Source organism: Fragaria vesca, linkage group LG3, assembly GCF_000184155.1.
Source record: "Fragaria vesca subsp. vesca linkage group LG3, FraVesHawaii_1.0, whole genome shotgun sequence".
Taxonomy (NCBI): Eukaryota; Viridiplantae; Streptophyta; class Magnoliopsida; order Rosales; family Rosaceae; genus Fragaria; species Fragaria vesca.
This window is the reverse complement of record NC_020493.1, coordinates 24,749,235-24,764,251: the sequence shown is the minus strand read 5'-3', so window position 1 is coordinate 24,764,251 and position 15,017 is coordinate 24,749,235. Positions and strand designations below refer to the sequence as shown.

At 38.5% G+C, this 15,017-nt stretch overlaps 4 protein-coding genes across 5 annotated transcripts in view; all 4 read right to left on the bottom strand.

Annotated features, from left to right (window-relative positions):
* Positions 1–622, bottom strand: part of LOC101303501 (agamous-like MADS-box protein AGL18-like) — a 3,832-nt gene extending 3,210 nt beyond the window's left edge. The window contains exon 1 of the mRNA XM_004296172.1: positions 441–622. Within this exon, the coding sequence (XP_004296220.1) occupies positions 441–622 (182 nt within the window). The remainder of the gene's footprint in view (positions 1–440) is intronic.
* Positions 623–3,522: 2,900 nt separating this feature from the next.
* On the bottom strand, positions 3,523–5,286 carry LOC101297332 (F-box protein At5g49610-like). Of its 2 annotated transcripts, XM_004294999.1 has the most exons (2): positions 5,039–5,233; positions 3,523–4,816 (listed from the first exon to the last, which is right to left on the bottom strand). In XM_004294999.1, the coding sequence occupies exon 2, from the start codon at positions 4,784–4,786 to the stop codon at positions 3,872–3,874; it is 915 nt and encodes a 304-aa protein (XP_004295047.1). In that variant the 5' UTR covers positions 4,787–4,816; positions 5,039–5,233; the 3' UTR covers positions 3,523–3,871. The 2 variants fall into 2 exon arrangements, with proteins under 2 accessions (XP_004295047.1, XP_004295046.1); XM_004294998.1 differs by having other exon boundaries at positions 3,523–5,286.
* A 786-nt stretch (positions 5,287–6,072) lies between these two features.
* LOC101297044 lies at positions 6,073–9,387 on the bottom strand. The gene is made up of 4 exons (XM_004294997.1): positions 8,915–9,387; positions 8,147–8,335; positions 6,231–6,730; positions 6,073–6,090 (listed from the first exon to the last, which is right to left on the bottom strand). Exons 1-3 carry the CDS (start codon positions 9,350–9,352, stop codon positions 6,233–6,235), a joined length of 1,125 nt encoding a protein of 374 aa, XP_004295045.1. The 5' UTR covers positions 9,353–9,387; the 3' UTR covers positions 6,073–6,090; positions 6,231–6,232.
* Positions 9,388–10,197: 810 nt separating this feature from the next.
* LOC101296755 (beta-glucosidase-like SFR2, chloroplastic-like) lies at positions 10,198–14,802 on the bottom strand. The gene is made up of 10 exons (XM_004294996.1): positions 14,511–14,802; positions 13,602–13,962; positions 13,373–13,511; positions 12,907–13,073; positions 12,503–12,724; positions 12,101–12,269; positions 11,769–12,002; positions 11,545–11,694; positions 11,304–11,433; positions 10,198–10,756 (listed from the first exon to the last, which is right to left on the bottom strand). Exons 1-10 carry the CDS (start codon positions 14,680–14,682, stop codon positions 10,560–10,562), a joined length of 1,941 nt encoding a protein of 646 aa, XP_004295044.1. The 5' UTR covers positions 14,683–14,802; the 3' UTR covers positions 10,198–10,559.
* Between the last annotated feature and the right edge of the window lie 215 nt (positions 14,803–15,017).

The window sequence follows — 15,017 nt, the reverse complement described above, 5'->3', positions numbered from 1 at the left end:
GAGAGAGAGAGAGACCAAATGCCGTGAGAGAAATTCAGAATTTCAGATACCGACATAATGGGAATCCGGAGTCAGTAATTCCTTGGGGTTGTATGCATTTCACCAATAATCTATTTTCGGTCATACTACCCAAATTTGATGAACTACTGAAGATCTTTTGAGTTTCATTCAAAGAATAATATTAATCAATCTTTAAAGAAGATAAATTAGACATTTTCCTGTGTGCGTATAACCCCGAAACAAGGGTCCCTGGGAGACAATGACATGGGAACTGGAACAGAAAAACCTAGGTCAACTGGTCAAGAACCATGAATAATCTATAATTCTATATCAACATAATATATCACAGCACAAACGTACGCAGAGCACAACAATCTGATTCTTATAAATCGCTAGACATATCTGTAAAACAAGGAACAAGAAAAAAAATTAGAACACACCTGGTGCTTGATTGTTCATAAAGCTTTCCGGTTTGAGAAAAAATTATGACTGCGACCTCGGCATCGCATAGTACGGCCAATTCTCCTGCTTTCTTGAACAATCCGCCGCGGCGTTTTGAAAAGGTGACTTGCCTGCTACTGAGATTTTCAATCTTCTTAATCTCAATTTTCCCCCGCCCCATCTTTCTGGTATGTGAACTGCTTCGTTCTATATCGTTCCCCACCATGAGATCGACTCTATTCGGTAGAGAGAAAGGGAAGGGAAGGGACGTACGGCTCTAGAACTCCAGAGAGGAAAGGGAAGGGAAAAGAGGTTTTCTTTTCTGTCGTCGGTTTTCTTCTTTAGGTAGAGGAAAGGGTTTTTGCTTAAATAAATAGGGTTTCCGCTGGTGAGATGAGGGAAAGTGCGGCCATTATAAGGAAATAAATAAAAATGGGAATTTTATAGGTTGGCAAACAACTAAATATGACAGACATTTATTTCTTTGCCAAAAAAGAAATTACCGAAGAGGTATGACGTCGAGGGTAAGTCATTGCTTGCTAAATTCAGAATGCCTGATCAATTAAGTTAAAATGTGCTTGGAGGTGTTATCAGAATTGATGAGAAACAAGTCTGTTTTTCTCTTCTAATATATGTAACCGAAAAATAACAGCATCTCTCTGCTGTTATACTACTGAAAGTGAAATCATGAACGCTTTCGAGTTGGTTAGCTAGGTTTGATTCAAACATGGTGAAATACAGATCTACAGCTATGACATACACACCCTGCTTTTGGTGAATTTGTCGTGTTTCAAATTGGAAACAAATATAAATCAGAAGAGGATGTTTTCTTCTTTTTTCTTTGTTTTACTTGAAAAAAAGAATTGATAAGTGGACGTATTTCCAGAGATTATGATCATGAGTTTATGATTATGGTGAAAAGGTCGCATTCGGCGAAGCTACTCAGATGGTCTCAGTGTGTTTACAAAGCAAGAATGGTGGTAAAGGTAGACGTACTTGATGAGGAAGTAGGAAGAGAACAGAAAAATCTTCGTTCGGAGCTATGATGTTCTCATTGTTATCATTCTATCGATTATAATTACATTAATATGTGATTATCATCAATAGAGGTCAAGCTAATCTAAACGAATTTTACGGTATCTGTAGTCTGTACAACTTATCTTCTTTTTTCTTATATTCTTGTGTCTCATCAATTCTGAATTTCTGATAACACAAGAAAATAAAAATAACTCTTATCCAGCTAGTTTCTCCCTTGATACAAGTTACAACTCTTTATGATCAGGAAGAGACTTGTCCAGCATTACTTAATATCTATTGTTAAATATGCATATGTCAGATATAAGACCTAAACCACAGACACAGCCGATACTAAACCCTAGAGGGAGGGCACAGCAGACCAATCACCAATTTTCATAATGTCAAACTCATGGTCTAGCCTGATATGATCTCGTTCCAGGTGATATCTTCTCTATAATTGTTGAAAATATTTCGTTTAATTAAGGTCGACCTTGTTCGCCTGACTATGATATGCAAGACTCCGGTCGTTCTTGAAGCTATTTAACACCATCCCCTTATGTGTATGGTGTATGTCATGGCTAACCTCGCATAATCCTTCGAGAAGTATATTCATTGTATGTCATAGCTAGATAAATTGTATATGAAAACAAACCAGTATCTTAAAGAAATGGTTGTCAGTACAGAGGTAAAACTTTTAGATTCTGCTTGCGTTTGTGCTTCATATGGTTGATTGCATTAGTTTGTTAGAAATGAAGGATATAGTAGTGTTGTACTGTTTTTTAACAATCCCTTTCTGAATGAAATTTGCAAACATGATAGTTACTCTGGTTGTTTCAAAAAAAAAATGATAGTTACTCTGGAAGGGAGTCGATGCCGGTACGTGTTACCTGCAAGTCTACAACACCGTTGGACATAACAAATATGCAACTTTCCATTTGGACGATGAGAAAGGATACTACAGTTGGATTGAACGCCAAATGTGAGGAATGAGGAGACTACGTTGCATTGTCGATGTAAACATATTTTGAAACAGTCACAAGTAATGAGGTAAAACAATTAGGTTCTGCACGCGTATGTGCGTCGAGCTAGATATGATTCATTGCTTTTCATAAAAACGAAGCCTTGTAGTACTGCTGTAATGTTTTTTTTTTAACAATCCTTTTCTTAAAGCAATTATCGAACTAAGTACCTTCATTACCAGTACAAATTGAATCTCTGTACTCATTGCATGGATTTGAAACTGAATATATGTAGCTAGAGTGATGTTGCTCTGCCTACTTCTCCTGATTGAGTTAACTTTGCTGATTTCTGTGACTGGAGAACAATCATTAACATAGGAATTAGTTGTAGCTAGTCTCAAAGATGGAAGATGGAGAAGAATACATACAACTGGCGTATTGTTGCTGCTGATATTGGTGACGTGGTCTATATTGATGGCGATTTGCATTGATTTTGTTGCAAATTGGCTAGCTGCAATGCCACACTTCAAGATTGGATAATTATGAACTATAGATACTCTGGAAGTTCGTTACAGAAATTAGCTACGGTTAGACAAGATTGGCCCCAGAACGATTTTGAATTTTTGATGAACTTGTATGCCTCTAGGTTTTACTGCTTGGTTGAGTCGACTGATGGGGAAGTGTTCTGAGTACTTATATTAATAACCAAGTTATTGGCAAGTTTAATTATTGGTTTGATCTGTCCAAATATGAATGGACTCGAATTCACAGCTTGGGAAATCAAGTATTGTTGATGAATGAGCAGGAATTTCAAGGTAGTTTTTTTTTTTTTTTTTTTTCTTTTTTTCTTTTTCGAGAAGAGGTAATTTCAAGGAGTTGGCACATTGGCCGTTCTAACAGTAGGGGACGCTAGAGAGATGAGTTGTGTCTATCATCGGAGATACAAGTATCCTTGTAACTTTTTTTTTTTTTGTTTGAAACGAACTCATTAATTTACGTGTTAGAGTTTGTTGATCCTTTTGGTCTAGGTACTTTTAATAATATGAGATCATTTGAAGACATGTTTTGCCTAAAAGTGATGTGATTGCTCACTAACTCACAAAGAAGTGAAAACCAAGGTGCTTCACCTCTATATTACACAAACTCACAAAGAATACCGGAGAACCAATTTACAAGAATTATTGATATACAAAGAGGCAACATTTGCCGGACTGTATAGAATAACTGCAGCCAGGAAAAAATGCATCTCTTACATGAATCAGTTTTCCAAACAACCATGACTTATGGTATTCCAATACTAACAATACAAGATTGATGAGCTTATTCACTTAACATCATATTCATAAAACCAAAATGAAGTAACAGATCCATGCCAAACTCTATACAGCACAAGTGTTGAGAACCAAACCAGCTTAAGACATATATACAGAAGTTCATTAGAAGCACATCATATCTCAATGGCAAGAAGAAATCGTGCTCTGAAATGCATGAGCTGAGTACCACAGTGGGAGTGTAGAGCTGTTCTTCACTGAGTACATCTCTTTCCACACACGACTTTTGCGATGAAACACCAATATCTGCTTATGGGTTGCTAAGATAACATATTCACCAGTCTGACATATGGGGAAAATCCCCGGAACAAGTCCTTTGATACATCTCATACTCACAGTATCAACCAAACGCCATTCCTCTCTCACATAATCTTTCAACACCCAAATCTTCATCCAAGTATCTGAAATCTGAATCACAGACAAGCAACCATCCAACTCCAACAAGTAAAACCGATTCCCCATTCCACAGTTCAATTCATCAGGCAACGACATCTTCCTCCACATATCATACTCCAAATCAAGCACAAGTATACAAGAACAACCACCACCCGTCAACCAATGAAGCATGCCATTCACAAACACAACCTGGTTCTTATTCATATGGCTAAACTGATCATCCTGAAAAGTAATAAACTTCCTCCATTTGTTCGTCTCAGAATCATATATCATACACTTAAAAGTCCCATCCGGCCTATGACCAAAAGTGCGGTGATAGCCAGCTAAGACCACATTAAACTTTTGTGAAGCCATATTGCAAGCCAATCCAACCAAAGTGGCCTCACCATCAGGATAAAACCGAGTCACATTCCTCTCCCTACTCTTCGGAAGCAGCTTAAACTCACGAGTCATAGGATTACAAACATAATAAACACCCTTATCAGGAATACTAGAGCAACACAACAAACCATTACACGATGCTCTAACCTTAACCCTGTCCTTCAAGAAGCCCAAGTCAAATTCACAAACACCCTTCTGATCATCAACACAAATCAAACTGGATTTCAAACCAGACGACTCGGAGACCTCAACCAACAACATAGAGTTCTTCACAGCCAATTCATTGTACAACTGAATGAAATACTTATCAGAAACCAATCTACACCAAAGCTTGCACACAGTTTTGCTCCTGAAAAGTGACTTAATCGGCAGCCTAGAAAGAATTTGAAGGACGACTTCGTCCGGGAAAAAGCCATGTCTTTGTGAATTCATAACTCAGATTTCAACCAATATGTACAAAATCCAAAGTACCCAGTTTCATAAATTGCGGAAAAAGATGATGAAATTGCTTACCCAGATGAGAATTGCGATGTGGGTACCTGATCAAACCGCGTTTGATGCATTGGGAACAACTGGCTTTTCACTTTTCAGTTCCAAGTTGCGCCATTTCTGTTCGTTTTGACCCAAAAAGGTTGAGAAAAAATAGCATCTTTGATTCGATTCGGGGAATATTATCATATAGAAGATTGGGATCGATGGGTTTAAATTGGGGATTTACAGAGGATCGAAAAACAGAGAATTGGATGCAAATTCTTAAGAATATGTGGAGTAAAAATGTCTTTGATGATATCTTATAGCAGTGATTGAGTTTCAGAAGCTGAAAGGTCAGTATTGCCCCCAAGGTCCAAAGACGCGTTTCCGACACGTTCCCGGCCGTTCTCGACGCGTTTCCGGCGTATCTGAGAACAGATTATGAACCTATAAGGCACCGGGTACGCACTGATATGACCGGATACGGGCAAAAACAGCTTTATACTGTCCGATACGTATCCGGAAATAAGTTGGACCGAGGGCGATAATGACTTTTCATTATAATGTTTAGCACGCGCGCATCTAACTTGATCTCACAGACTAGTTTCTTCTTCCATTATAATGTAGAGAAAGTGTTCCCTGATCAATTTTCTATGGTTTTATAGATTGATTATGGATGTTCTGTGCTTAGCAGAAATTAAGCGGTGGAACTATGTCTAACTTGCTTTGGGTCTATCCTTTGTCGTCAATTTGAGTTCTTGATTCTTAATTTTCATGAGGGTAACTCAAAATGCAAAGCAATGATGGTTCTACTGGTTTCATAAGCTAATATCGACGAGAGATAAATAAGTTTTCATTTTACAGAAGGGGAAACTTAAATTCGATAAAGCAGCTACGACATTAATCACAAGGCAAATCTCCGTAATAACATTTAGAGCAGTTGTTAGATGTTCCTGGCCATTTTCTAAGCTAAACACTAGCATATCGAACAAAGCTACATAACTACACAACAGCCTACAAATCTCCTCAAATTGTTTCGCTCTCTCCTTTTCCCCAGCAGAAAAATCTTTGCAATAACTTGGATATCAGGAAACCTGCGTGACTCAGAAAGCTCTTATAAGTGATGCTATCTAATGATCTTACACCACACACATGCAATGTACTCTTAACAAGCAAACACCAGAATGCCAAAAGTCCAAAACTCAGAAGATTGCTTAGTGGTTAGGAAACGTACCATTAATTCCCATAGAAGTTCTGGCATGGATCCATTATCCAATGCCCATTAAGCCAGTCCTGATGAAGCCTCAAATCAGAATGCTTGAACTCTAATGTTTCATTGGAGCTGAAATACACAACGTACTTTGAGCCGGTCAGAACTTTGGTAATGGATCCTTCCCACCATCCCTCATTGTACCATGCATCGACTTTCTGAAGAAGTTTGTACTGAACAACTGGTGGAAGTGGAGGAGGACAAGGCCTAATGTAACTTGCTAATGCTTCTTCTCGCAAGAGCTGGGTTCTATCCTCAGTTACCAGGGATACATATTCCACCAGAAACTTGTCTTTCCCAATGTAGTCAACTATAGTAGCAGTGTACCAAGCACCCTTGTAACCCTCCTCATCACTGCTAACCTCCACCCGAGTCCCGTTTTCAAATTTCTTCCTCATAGATTCCTTCTTGGCCCTTAAATTGAATCTTATCTTTCTGCTATTCACCACCCCAGATGACTTCAGCTGCAATTCATAATTTCGTAAAGTGAGCATATATAGATTACCTAGACATGTATAACAAGAAAATACATAATAGCAACTATTATATATCAAGCACTAAATTGCCAGAACATCAATAGACCATAAAGCAAGCTTTTGTTGACACCATATGCAACTTAAAATTGACTTTTGATTTAAACCATTTGGGTGTTGCTATTTGAACCCAGCAGAAATCTAAGTGCACCCAGCAACATAAAATTTGTCTCTTATTTCCAGTATTACCCCTCAGACTATTATCATTCAGTATTTTATTTATAAAAAACAATTAAGAAAGGTAACTGCATTCAACGCTTAACTCCAGAACGCTTCTGCATCTCCTACGGTTCTACCTCTTTTATCATCAATTCAGTATTTCTTCTTCTTCGTCAATCATCATCTCTTGTCTATTCTCTTAACTTTGTTTCTTTTAGATGATGTCAACTAAGATGAAAGGAAAAAACACCAAAGATTCTGGAGCCATCAAGTCAACTTCAATTCCTTCACCCTCATCATCTCAATCTGTTCTACTTTCATACGATGACATGTTGATAATCTTTGAAGTGATAACAATTCATATATATTAATTATTGACAACCTAATCAATAAGATGATTATTATAATTTCAGAAGTTTACAGTATCTAAAACAAATTAAAGAACAAGTTTCCAGTCAATACAAAACATAGAATCTATTACGAGGCCGTTGATCTCCTCCTCTATAATAAAGATAACCCAATCCATCTTTGAGAAGATTAAAGAAGGTTCTGTGAACAAATGGTTAGTATGAATCTCTGACCAGAGGTAAGCGAATGAGAAGCTCTGAAAATCATGAAACACTTATGAACTGCCAATATATTTTCTTTTTTCTATTTTTATCTGTTTTCTTTTTTCTTGTTGCTGGGTGTACTAAAGGTGTAGAATTCGAATGTGAGGAACAAAAACTATGTTGCTGGGTGTACTTAGATTTTTGCTGGGTACATTTAGCAACACCCAAACCACTTTCCTTCTTGACCAAAGGCATATTTCTTTTAGGCAGATGGTCAATTGCATGGAAAACAATTTTTTAAATTGGTAAATTGGACCATAGAGAAAGCTATTCCATCTTGTATTTGCAAACATGAATGAACAATCTAACTACTACACATTGTGCTTGGTATATGCATGAACATTTCTATTGCCAGAAAACACCACAACCATAGATATAATGAACTCCAACAAACACTTGCTGGCATTGCCCTAAAACACAAGCTAGACCGATATAGGACAATCACAAAGCAAACTTCAATAATTTCACAAGTATATCAAAGATCCAGAACAAGATTCACAACCATGCAAACACCAACAGCTTTATTGAGAAAATTATCCATTGACAAAACAGTTGGAGAAGTTAGAAAACAATGTACCTCTTTTGGAAGAGGAGGGATTGAAGACCGGTCATCCCACTCTCTGTGACACCTCAAATTAAGCTGCTCAGACTCTAATTCCTGATCATCCTCTAGAGTCCCGCTTTTAAAGCTTGCTCCCATAGTTTCCTTCTTATCCCTTATTTTAATCGTTATCTTTCTGGATTTCACCACCTCAGGTGATTTTTTCTGCAATTCAAGCTTCCATAAGTAAGCCCACATAATGCATACAACAAACCAGTCAAATACATACATATCAAGCACTTGGAAGCACTGAATCACCAAAACATCAATATCAGGAAGCAAACACCATAAACTAAACCAATATTTAAAACCATTTTCCTTGTTGACCCAAGATAGCACATGGTCAATCACCTGAAAAAACAATACTAGTATTCTAATTGGATTCCTTCCACTTGCAGCAATAATCTAACATATATATAAAGCATATTACCTAATGCATATCATCATCAATTTCAAACCCAAATCCTTTTCTACTTCCAAAATCCAAACATGAAGGGGTACTACCCTCAATACTACACATTATATCAAATATTCACCTGTAAATTTCTACAAACCATTTTAAAAATGAACTCAAAAACAAACACTTACTAGCATTCCCCTGAATCAATTCCAAACCAAACTTCTACAATCTCACAAGCACATCCAAAACCCAGAACTAAAATCACAAGCACACAACAAAAGCATCAGACATTCAATACTAAAACAAAACCAAAAACAGAAACCCATTAACCACAAATATTATACCTCTTCCGGAAGAAGAGGAGGCACCCAAGACCCATCATCCCACTCCCTATGAACCCTCAAATCAAAATGGTCACACTCAAATTCCTGGTCAGCTTGACCATCCACCACCACCAAGTACTTGGAATTCTCCAAAATATCCCTCACTGTTCCACGGTACCACCCCTTTGCTCGGAAAGCGTCCACGTCATCGCCGACTTTGAAGGGGCGGTGGAGCTCCCTGGGCGGCGTGGGACGTACATTGGTGAGCAGCACAATCTCCTTCAAGGGTTTTGGGGCTCTGCCGGGGGCTGTTTGGGTTTGGTACTCGACGAAGATGTGGGACTTGTCTTTGATGACGGGACGGAGCACGGTGGCTGGGTAGTAGGGGCCGGTGGAGCCGCCGTGGACGGAGGTTGTGACCTCGACTTGGTCACCCTTGTGGAAACGGGTCTGTGACATTATTGGTGATGATGATGATGATCAGGGTTTTAGCTACTGAGCTTCAGCTACGAAGCAAGAGCTTTAAATACCAAGAGAATTCTTTATTCTTTTCCTTATTTTTGAAAAATGAGAATAAATGTTTGTTTTGGAAAACAGGTAGCTTTGTCATGTTTCTTACACTTTTAATAAAATGACAGCAACGAGTTATTAACGCATATAGTTCGGTCTGTATATCGTTTAGATTTGCAAGTTAGTAACGAATGTATTCATTATGTATCATGGTGAGATAGTCACATCGATCAAATTAACGAGTTGATAACGAATGTATTCATGTTGGAAACCACCATAATATCTAATAAAAAAATAATAAAAACTCACGTCCTCATAAACCCTCAAACCTATTAGTCACAAACTAGTGAGAAATATGATTTATAACGCGAAACATGAAATTGGAGTAAATTAGTTTTGGTTTTCTTAAAGATGGGTTTTAAGGGTTTAGATTAGTGTAAGATGAGAAAATTGGAAGAATAAAATTTGAATATTTGTAAGCTAAAATTAGTTTGTGATTAGTGTAATTGAGAGATTGAGAAATTTGTTTGTTTCTTGGACAGCAAGACTCATCTTGGGATTTGGGTGGGTTTGGTGATCTCCAGCTGGAAATCTTTGCAAGCTACGCGCCAAAGAAAAGAGCAATTGAAATTTGAATAGTTGGTTAAAGTATCAAATAGTCAAAGTCCCATATTTAAAGTATATTTCTGTGCATGGCCAAGTCATTTGCTGCCTTGTTCATCCTCTTATTACGATGAACCAGATTGTAAATATTCACTTGTGGTGATTTCATACTTGTCCTGTTGTCCATGTTTGAATAGAATTGTCATATCGTTTCACAAATTGTCACTCACAGAACGAATGTCATCTTTTTCTTACCGGCGACTCACCTTTCGCTAAAATAGATCACCATTTAGTTAATCCATTCCAAGGCCTACGATGAATCTCAGTACTGTAAGTTTCTCACTAGAAGATTAATCTTTGCAATAGTCATGCATTACAGTTTGCATCAATGTCCTTGTCATTGATAACTTAATTAATCAGTATCCTTCTACCATAAAGCTGATCTTCCAAGCGAGGCCTAGTGTCTGAAAGGCTTGTAAGATAAACAATACGGAACCATCACAAATATGCACAATCACAGAAGACGCTCATACTTGAGTTCGGAGTTTACGCCTTACTGGATAGCCAACAGAGCTTCATCCTCCTCATTCATCTGGGGTTTCCTTTTCCTGAAATTTAGGGTGGCAGTCGCAGGTCGGGTCATGAATCTCCACAAGCGACATAGAGGGTCCTGAAGACCTTCCATCTCATAGTGTCCGAATCGCCAATCTCTTTCAACATAGGGTCTCTGTATAGGTTCATCAAGGCCTCCTGTTAAGGGGAAAAAAATACAGGTATGAAAAATGAGGATATAAAAGTACATAAAAAGAAAAAGAAAAAAAACAATGCGGAATAAGAGTGAACTTCTGCATGCATCACAATAAATTTCTTCTTGCAGTATCAATGGTACCAAGACTAAAGCCCCTAACTTAGGAACTGAACCATCATTTCTAGGTGGCTACCACAAGGTTCTGTTTGAACCTAGGGTAGCTTCTGACATCAGTGATAGATGAAAATCCGACTGGGTAGAGCTTTACACATCAGTGATATCATCTGTAGACCTGACCCCCATTGCATGGCCAAACCAGTGGTAGATCTTTTGTGAAACTGACTTGCAAGGTGTTGCGGTTCACATTTAAAGAAGGATACCAAAGAGGTGCATACTCGCCAGAGATAGTCATTTCAGTATGAATATTTAGTTTGTCATAGGTTATATTGATGGATTGTTTGTACAAAATAATGCATCCTCTTTGATTTAAGGTGGAAAAAAAATTGGAGGTAACTTAAAACCAAAATAATTTTAAGCTGCATGATTTACCTGCATACATCAAACCATTTTTATTAACAGCCCGATAAAAGGATCGTGTTTCCTTTGCTCTAGCAGCTATTTGGAGTTGGTGCCATGCACGTGCCCGGTCATAACGTGTAATTTTACCTGTTGTTACGACCTGAAATGGAAACAGTTGATAAAACTTTTAATGTGGTACAATTAAGGCTCTAGTTTTGGGGTGGGTAGCTGAAGAGAAATGAAGCTTCAGAGCAGCGATGAAATCGTTAACCTTAGTAAATAGATGGTAGGAAGGGCGTGGGATCCGGGCAAGATCTTTGGAACGATCAACTGCTACCAGTCCAAACTTGGGTCCATACCCATCTGCCCACTCCCAGTTATCAGATATAGTCCAAAACATATAACCAAGAACACGAACTCCCTACAAACCAAACCATCATCACCAAATATACGAAAAACTAAATTTGAAAAACAACCAAGTGTGATGGGGATTACCATGATCTTGGCTGCATGAACAGCAAGCAAATGCTCTAGCAGGTAAGGCCGACGGATTATATCTGTCTTATCAGATACCCCATTTTCAGTGATTATGAAAGGTACGTTTAGATGTTTGTATCTGTCATTGAACTGAAGCAGCATGCGGTACAAACCATCTGGGTATATCCCACGTCCAGATTCACTATATTCATCAGTCTCTACTAGCTTCAATCCAGCACCACACACCACTTCCTAATGGGCAGAATAATAAGGTCACAGTTGAGTCATCTTGATCTGTATATCATACATGAAACATGAAAAATAGCACTTTACTCAATTAGAGAGAAAACCTGTCCGTAGTAGTTTATGCCAATAAAGTCCAACTTGTCAGAAATACTATCCACGTATGGGAAGATGGTCATGGAGTTGGCCAGTAAAACAGAAGGAACATCAAAGAGACCATATGGCCGCATAAATGAGACATGGTGTGCCACTCCAACTAATGGCTTTGATGAGGTACTGATGAAGATAAGAAGGAACAAAGATTTCAGGAAAAAAAAAAACCAATTTAACATTCTACACATAACTTTCTGAAGTGTAAAAAGTCACCTGCATATCCACTCAGAAAGGATTAAAGCATTATTGACATGAATTGTTGAATGTTGACTAGTCAGTAATGCAGGCAATAGACACATACATGTTAGATTATTTAAGCATTTCCTCTCTTAAATAAACTTATATGAAGCATAGACCTTTTCTCATGGATATAGTCATAGGCCTTTAAGTGTGCAATGGCCATCCAATGCATGGCCTGCATGAAAACACCAGTTGGTAGAGCAGAAGTCGCAGCCTCCAGCATGTCAGGATGGCCACCAGGCCATGCACCCGCACAATAAGTAAGCATACAGAAGACATGAGGCTCATTGAATGGTATCCAATAGTCTATCATATCTGATACACTGTCAACAACAAGCCTGCAAAAAAGAGAAAAACAACAAGATTAATCAAAAAGTGAAATGTAAGAAATATGACTTGATAAACAAATGACCACAAAACAAAATCAATTACTAGTGAGCCCAGACAACAGTGGCAAGTAATGCAAGCCATCAGAACTGTAGAAAACTACTGTAAGTCTACCACCAAATCAAAGATTCACCTCGTGAAATCCAAGAAATAACCAACTGTCTTTTCCGATTTCCACCCTCCATATTCTCCCGCCCATGGTGGCAATGAGTGATGGAAGAGAGTCAACATCACCTTCATTCCGTATGAACGAACCCTGCTGATGATCCACTTGTATCGCTCCAATGCAGCATAGTTAACCTAGAGAATAATATCATGCATCCAAACTCAGTCCAAAACTAATGGCGTCCACTTAAAATTCATCAATGCAGTGGTCTACTTGAAAAGCACATTAATGCAATTGAATTCAGCTACAAGCTCCAGAAATAGAGAAAGTAACTCTAAACATAACATCCTTATCAAAATATTAGCAACGCAAGAACCTTGAAGATTAAACTAAATCCTGTACAAATGCAAATGTCTGCCTATCTAGATTTAATCCAATTGTATATCAATACACCAATTGCTTGTCAAGTACACACAGTCAGAACCAGACTTACAGTTTCTGCAAGCCCATTGAGCGGCTCCTTTGGCATGACTCGTGACCAATCGATTCCCATTCGAAAGACACTGACACCAGTATCTTTAGCCAGTTTTAGCTCTGTATCAGGATCAGACCAAAACTTTATCCTCTCCTCTCTGTGATCAATTTAAGAAGAATCCAATTGAGACATAACTTTTTGCAATATACTTAAATTTAAAGTAATGTAGATATGAATCCAGGCTTACGGGTGCTCAACATTGTGCCATGCAGCTACTTTATGATGGCATTCTTCAGTCGGGGCAGGTTTTTCTTCGTCTTCTTCTCCTGTATCTCCTTCAACATACTTTGCATACCCTCTAATCATGGCTTCCATAGCTATCTTAAGAGGCTTCTTCTTTTTCTTAGGTTTTCCCGACGGCGGAGCTGCCTGAGACCCACCATCGGCAGTAGCAGAACCCATCATAGCATCAGCTGGTTGCCGATCACCTTCCGACTCTACTTTGTCACAAGGATTTTCTTGCGCAAACTGAAGCCAAGCATCATCTAGCTTGTCTTCAACATGCGCTGGAGCCGTCGCCAACCCAAAGAAGAACCCATCTTCCCCTTCTGCACATAATAACACAACAAAGCACTTATACTATCAAATTCAATTCATCCAAAAATGCACAAACACACCAAGTGCTTCCGAGTTTCGATTTCTCATCCACCAAACTTGAACCAATACAAATCACTATCATGACAATAATACTTCAAAAAAAAAAAATGTTATCTCAATCAAACTCAGGTGCTTTATAAAGCAAATTTCAAGCTTCAAGTAACCAAACCTGGCCTCTAAACCCCATTCAACAAAAGAAAAGCTACAAAACTCGCTATTAGCGAATGCTTAGGTAATTAATTTCCAAATATATGGATGAACAAACACACAACACCAAAGTTATACTCCAATATCAAACAGTGATAAAGCAAAATTCTAAACAACAAAAAAATAAAATAAAATAAAATTAGGAGCAACTGTGTTACTACTCCACTAATTTCAGTAAATATTAATCTAAATCATTCGGAACATGTTAATCATTTACATATGAGTATATGTAACCCTAAGGTAGCGATTTGAAGTGAGTAGTGAGAAATTTGAGAGTGAAAAAGGAGTGTACCGTTGAGATTGAAGTCGGCGAGAGTGTCGTCGGACTCGTTAATCGGGGAGCGGAACGGGCGGAGGTTCTGCTTGCGGTAGCGAGAGAAAGAGAAGACATTGGCGGCGACGGTGACGGTGGCCAATAATCCGGCGAGCTTCGTCGCCGTGACGAAGAGAGCTACTACCGCCATTTCTGATTGAAACGAGTGGGCAGTAGGAAAGGCCTTCCTTTCGTAGCCATAGGACTTGTCCACGTGGCGCAGACGGACGTTAGCTGTGGCGTGACGGAACTCGAGTGGCGGATTGCGACGGCTGGGAGCGCGTGGGCGAGTTTTTGGTTTCTTTCTCCTTTTTTGGTTTTTTGGGTTGGGGAGAGTTTACATTAGGAAGTGCGCACTTCAAAGGAATCATGGTGCATGCTTGTGCTCCAAGATTATGGCCTAAGCGATGCGACCATGTATATCAATCATATTGTTGAGAGTTTGAGATAGTGATAAGATCCATGTAGTGATCTTGACTTAAATTT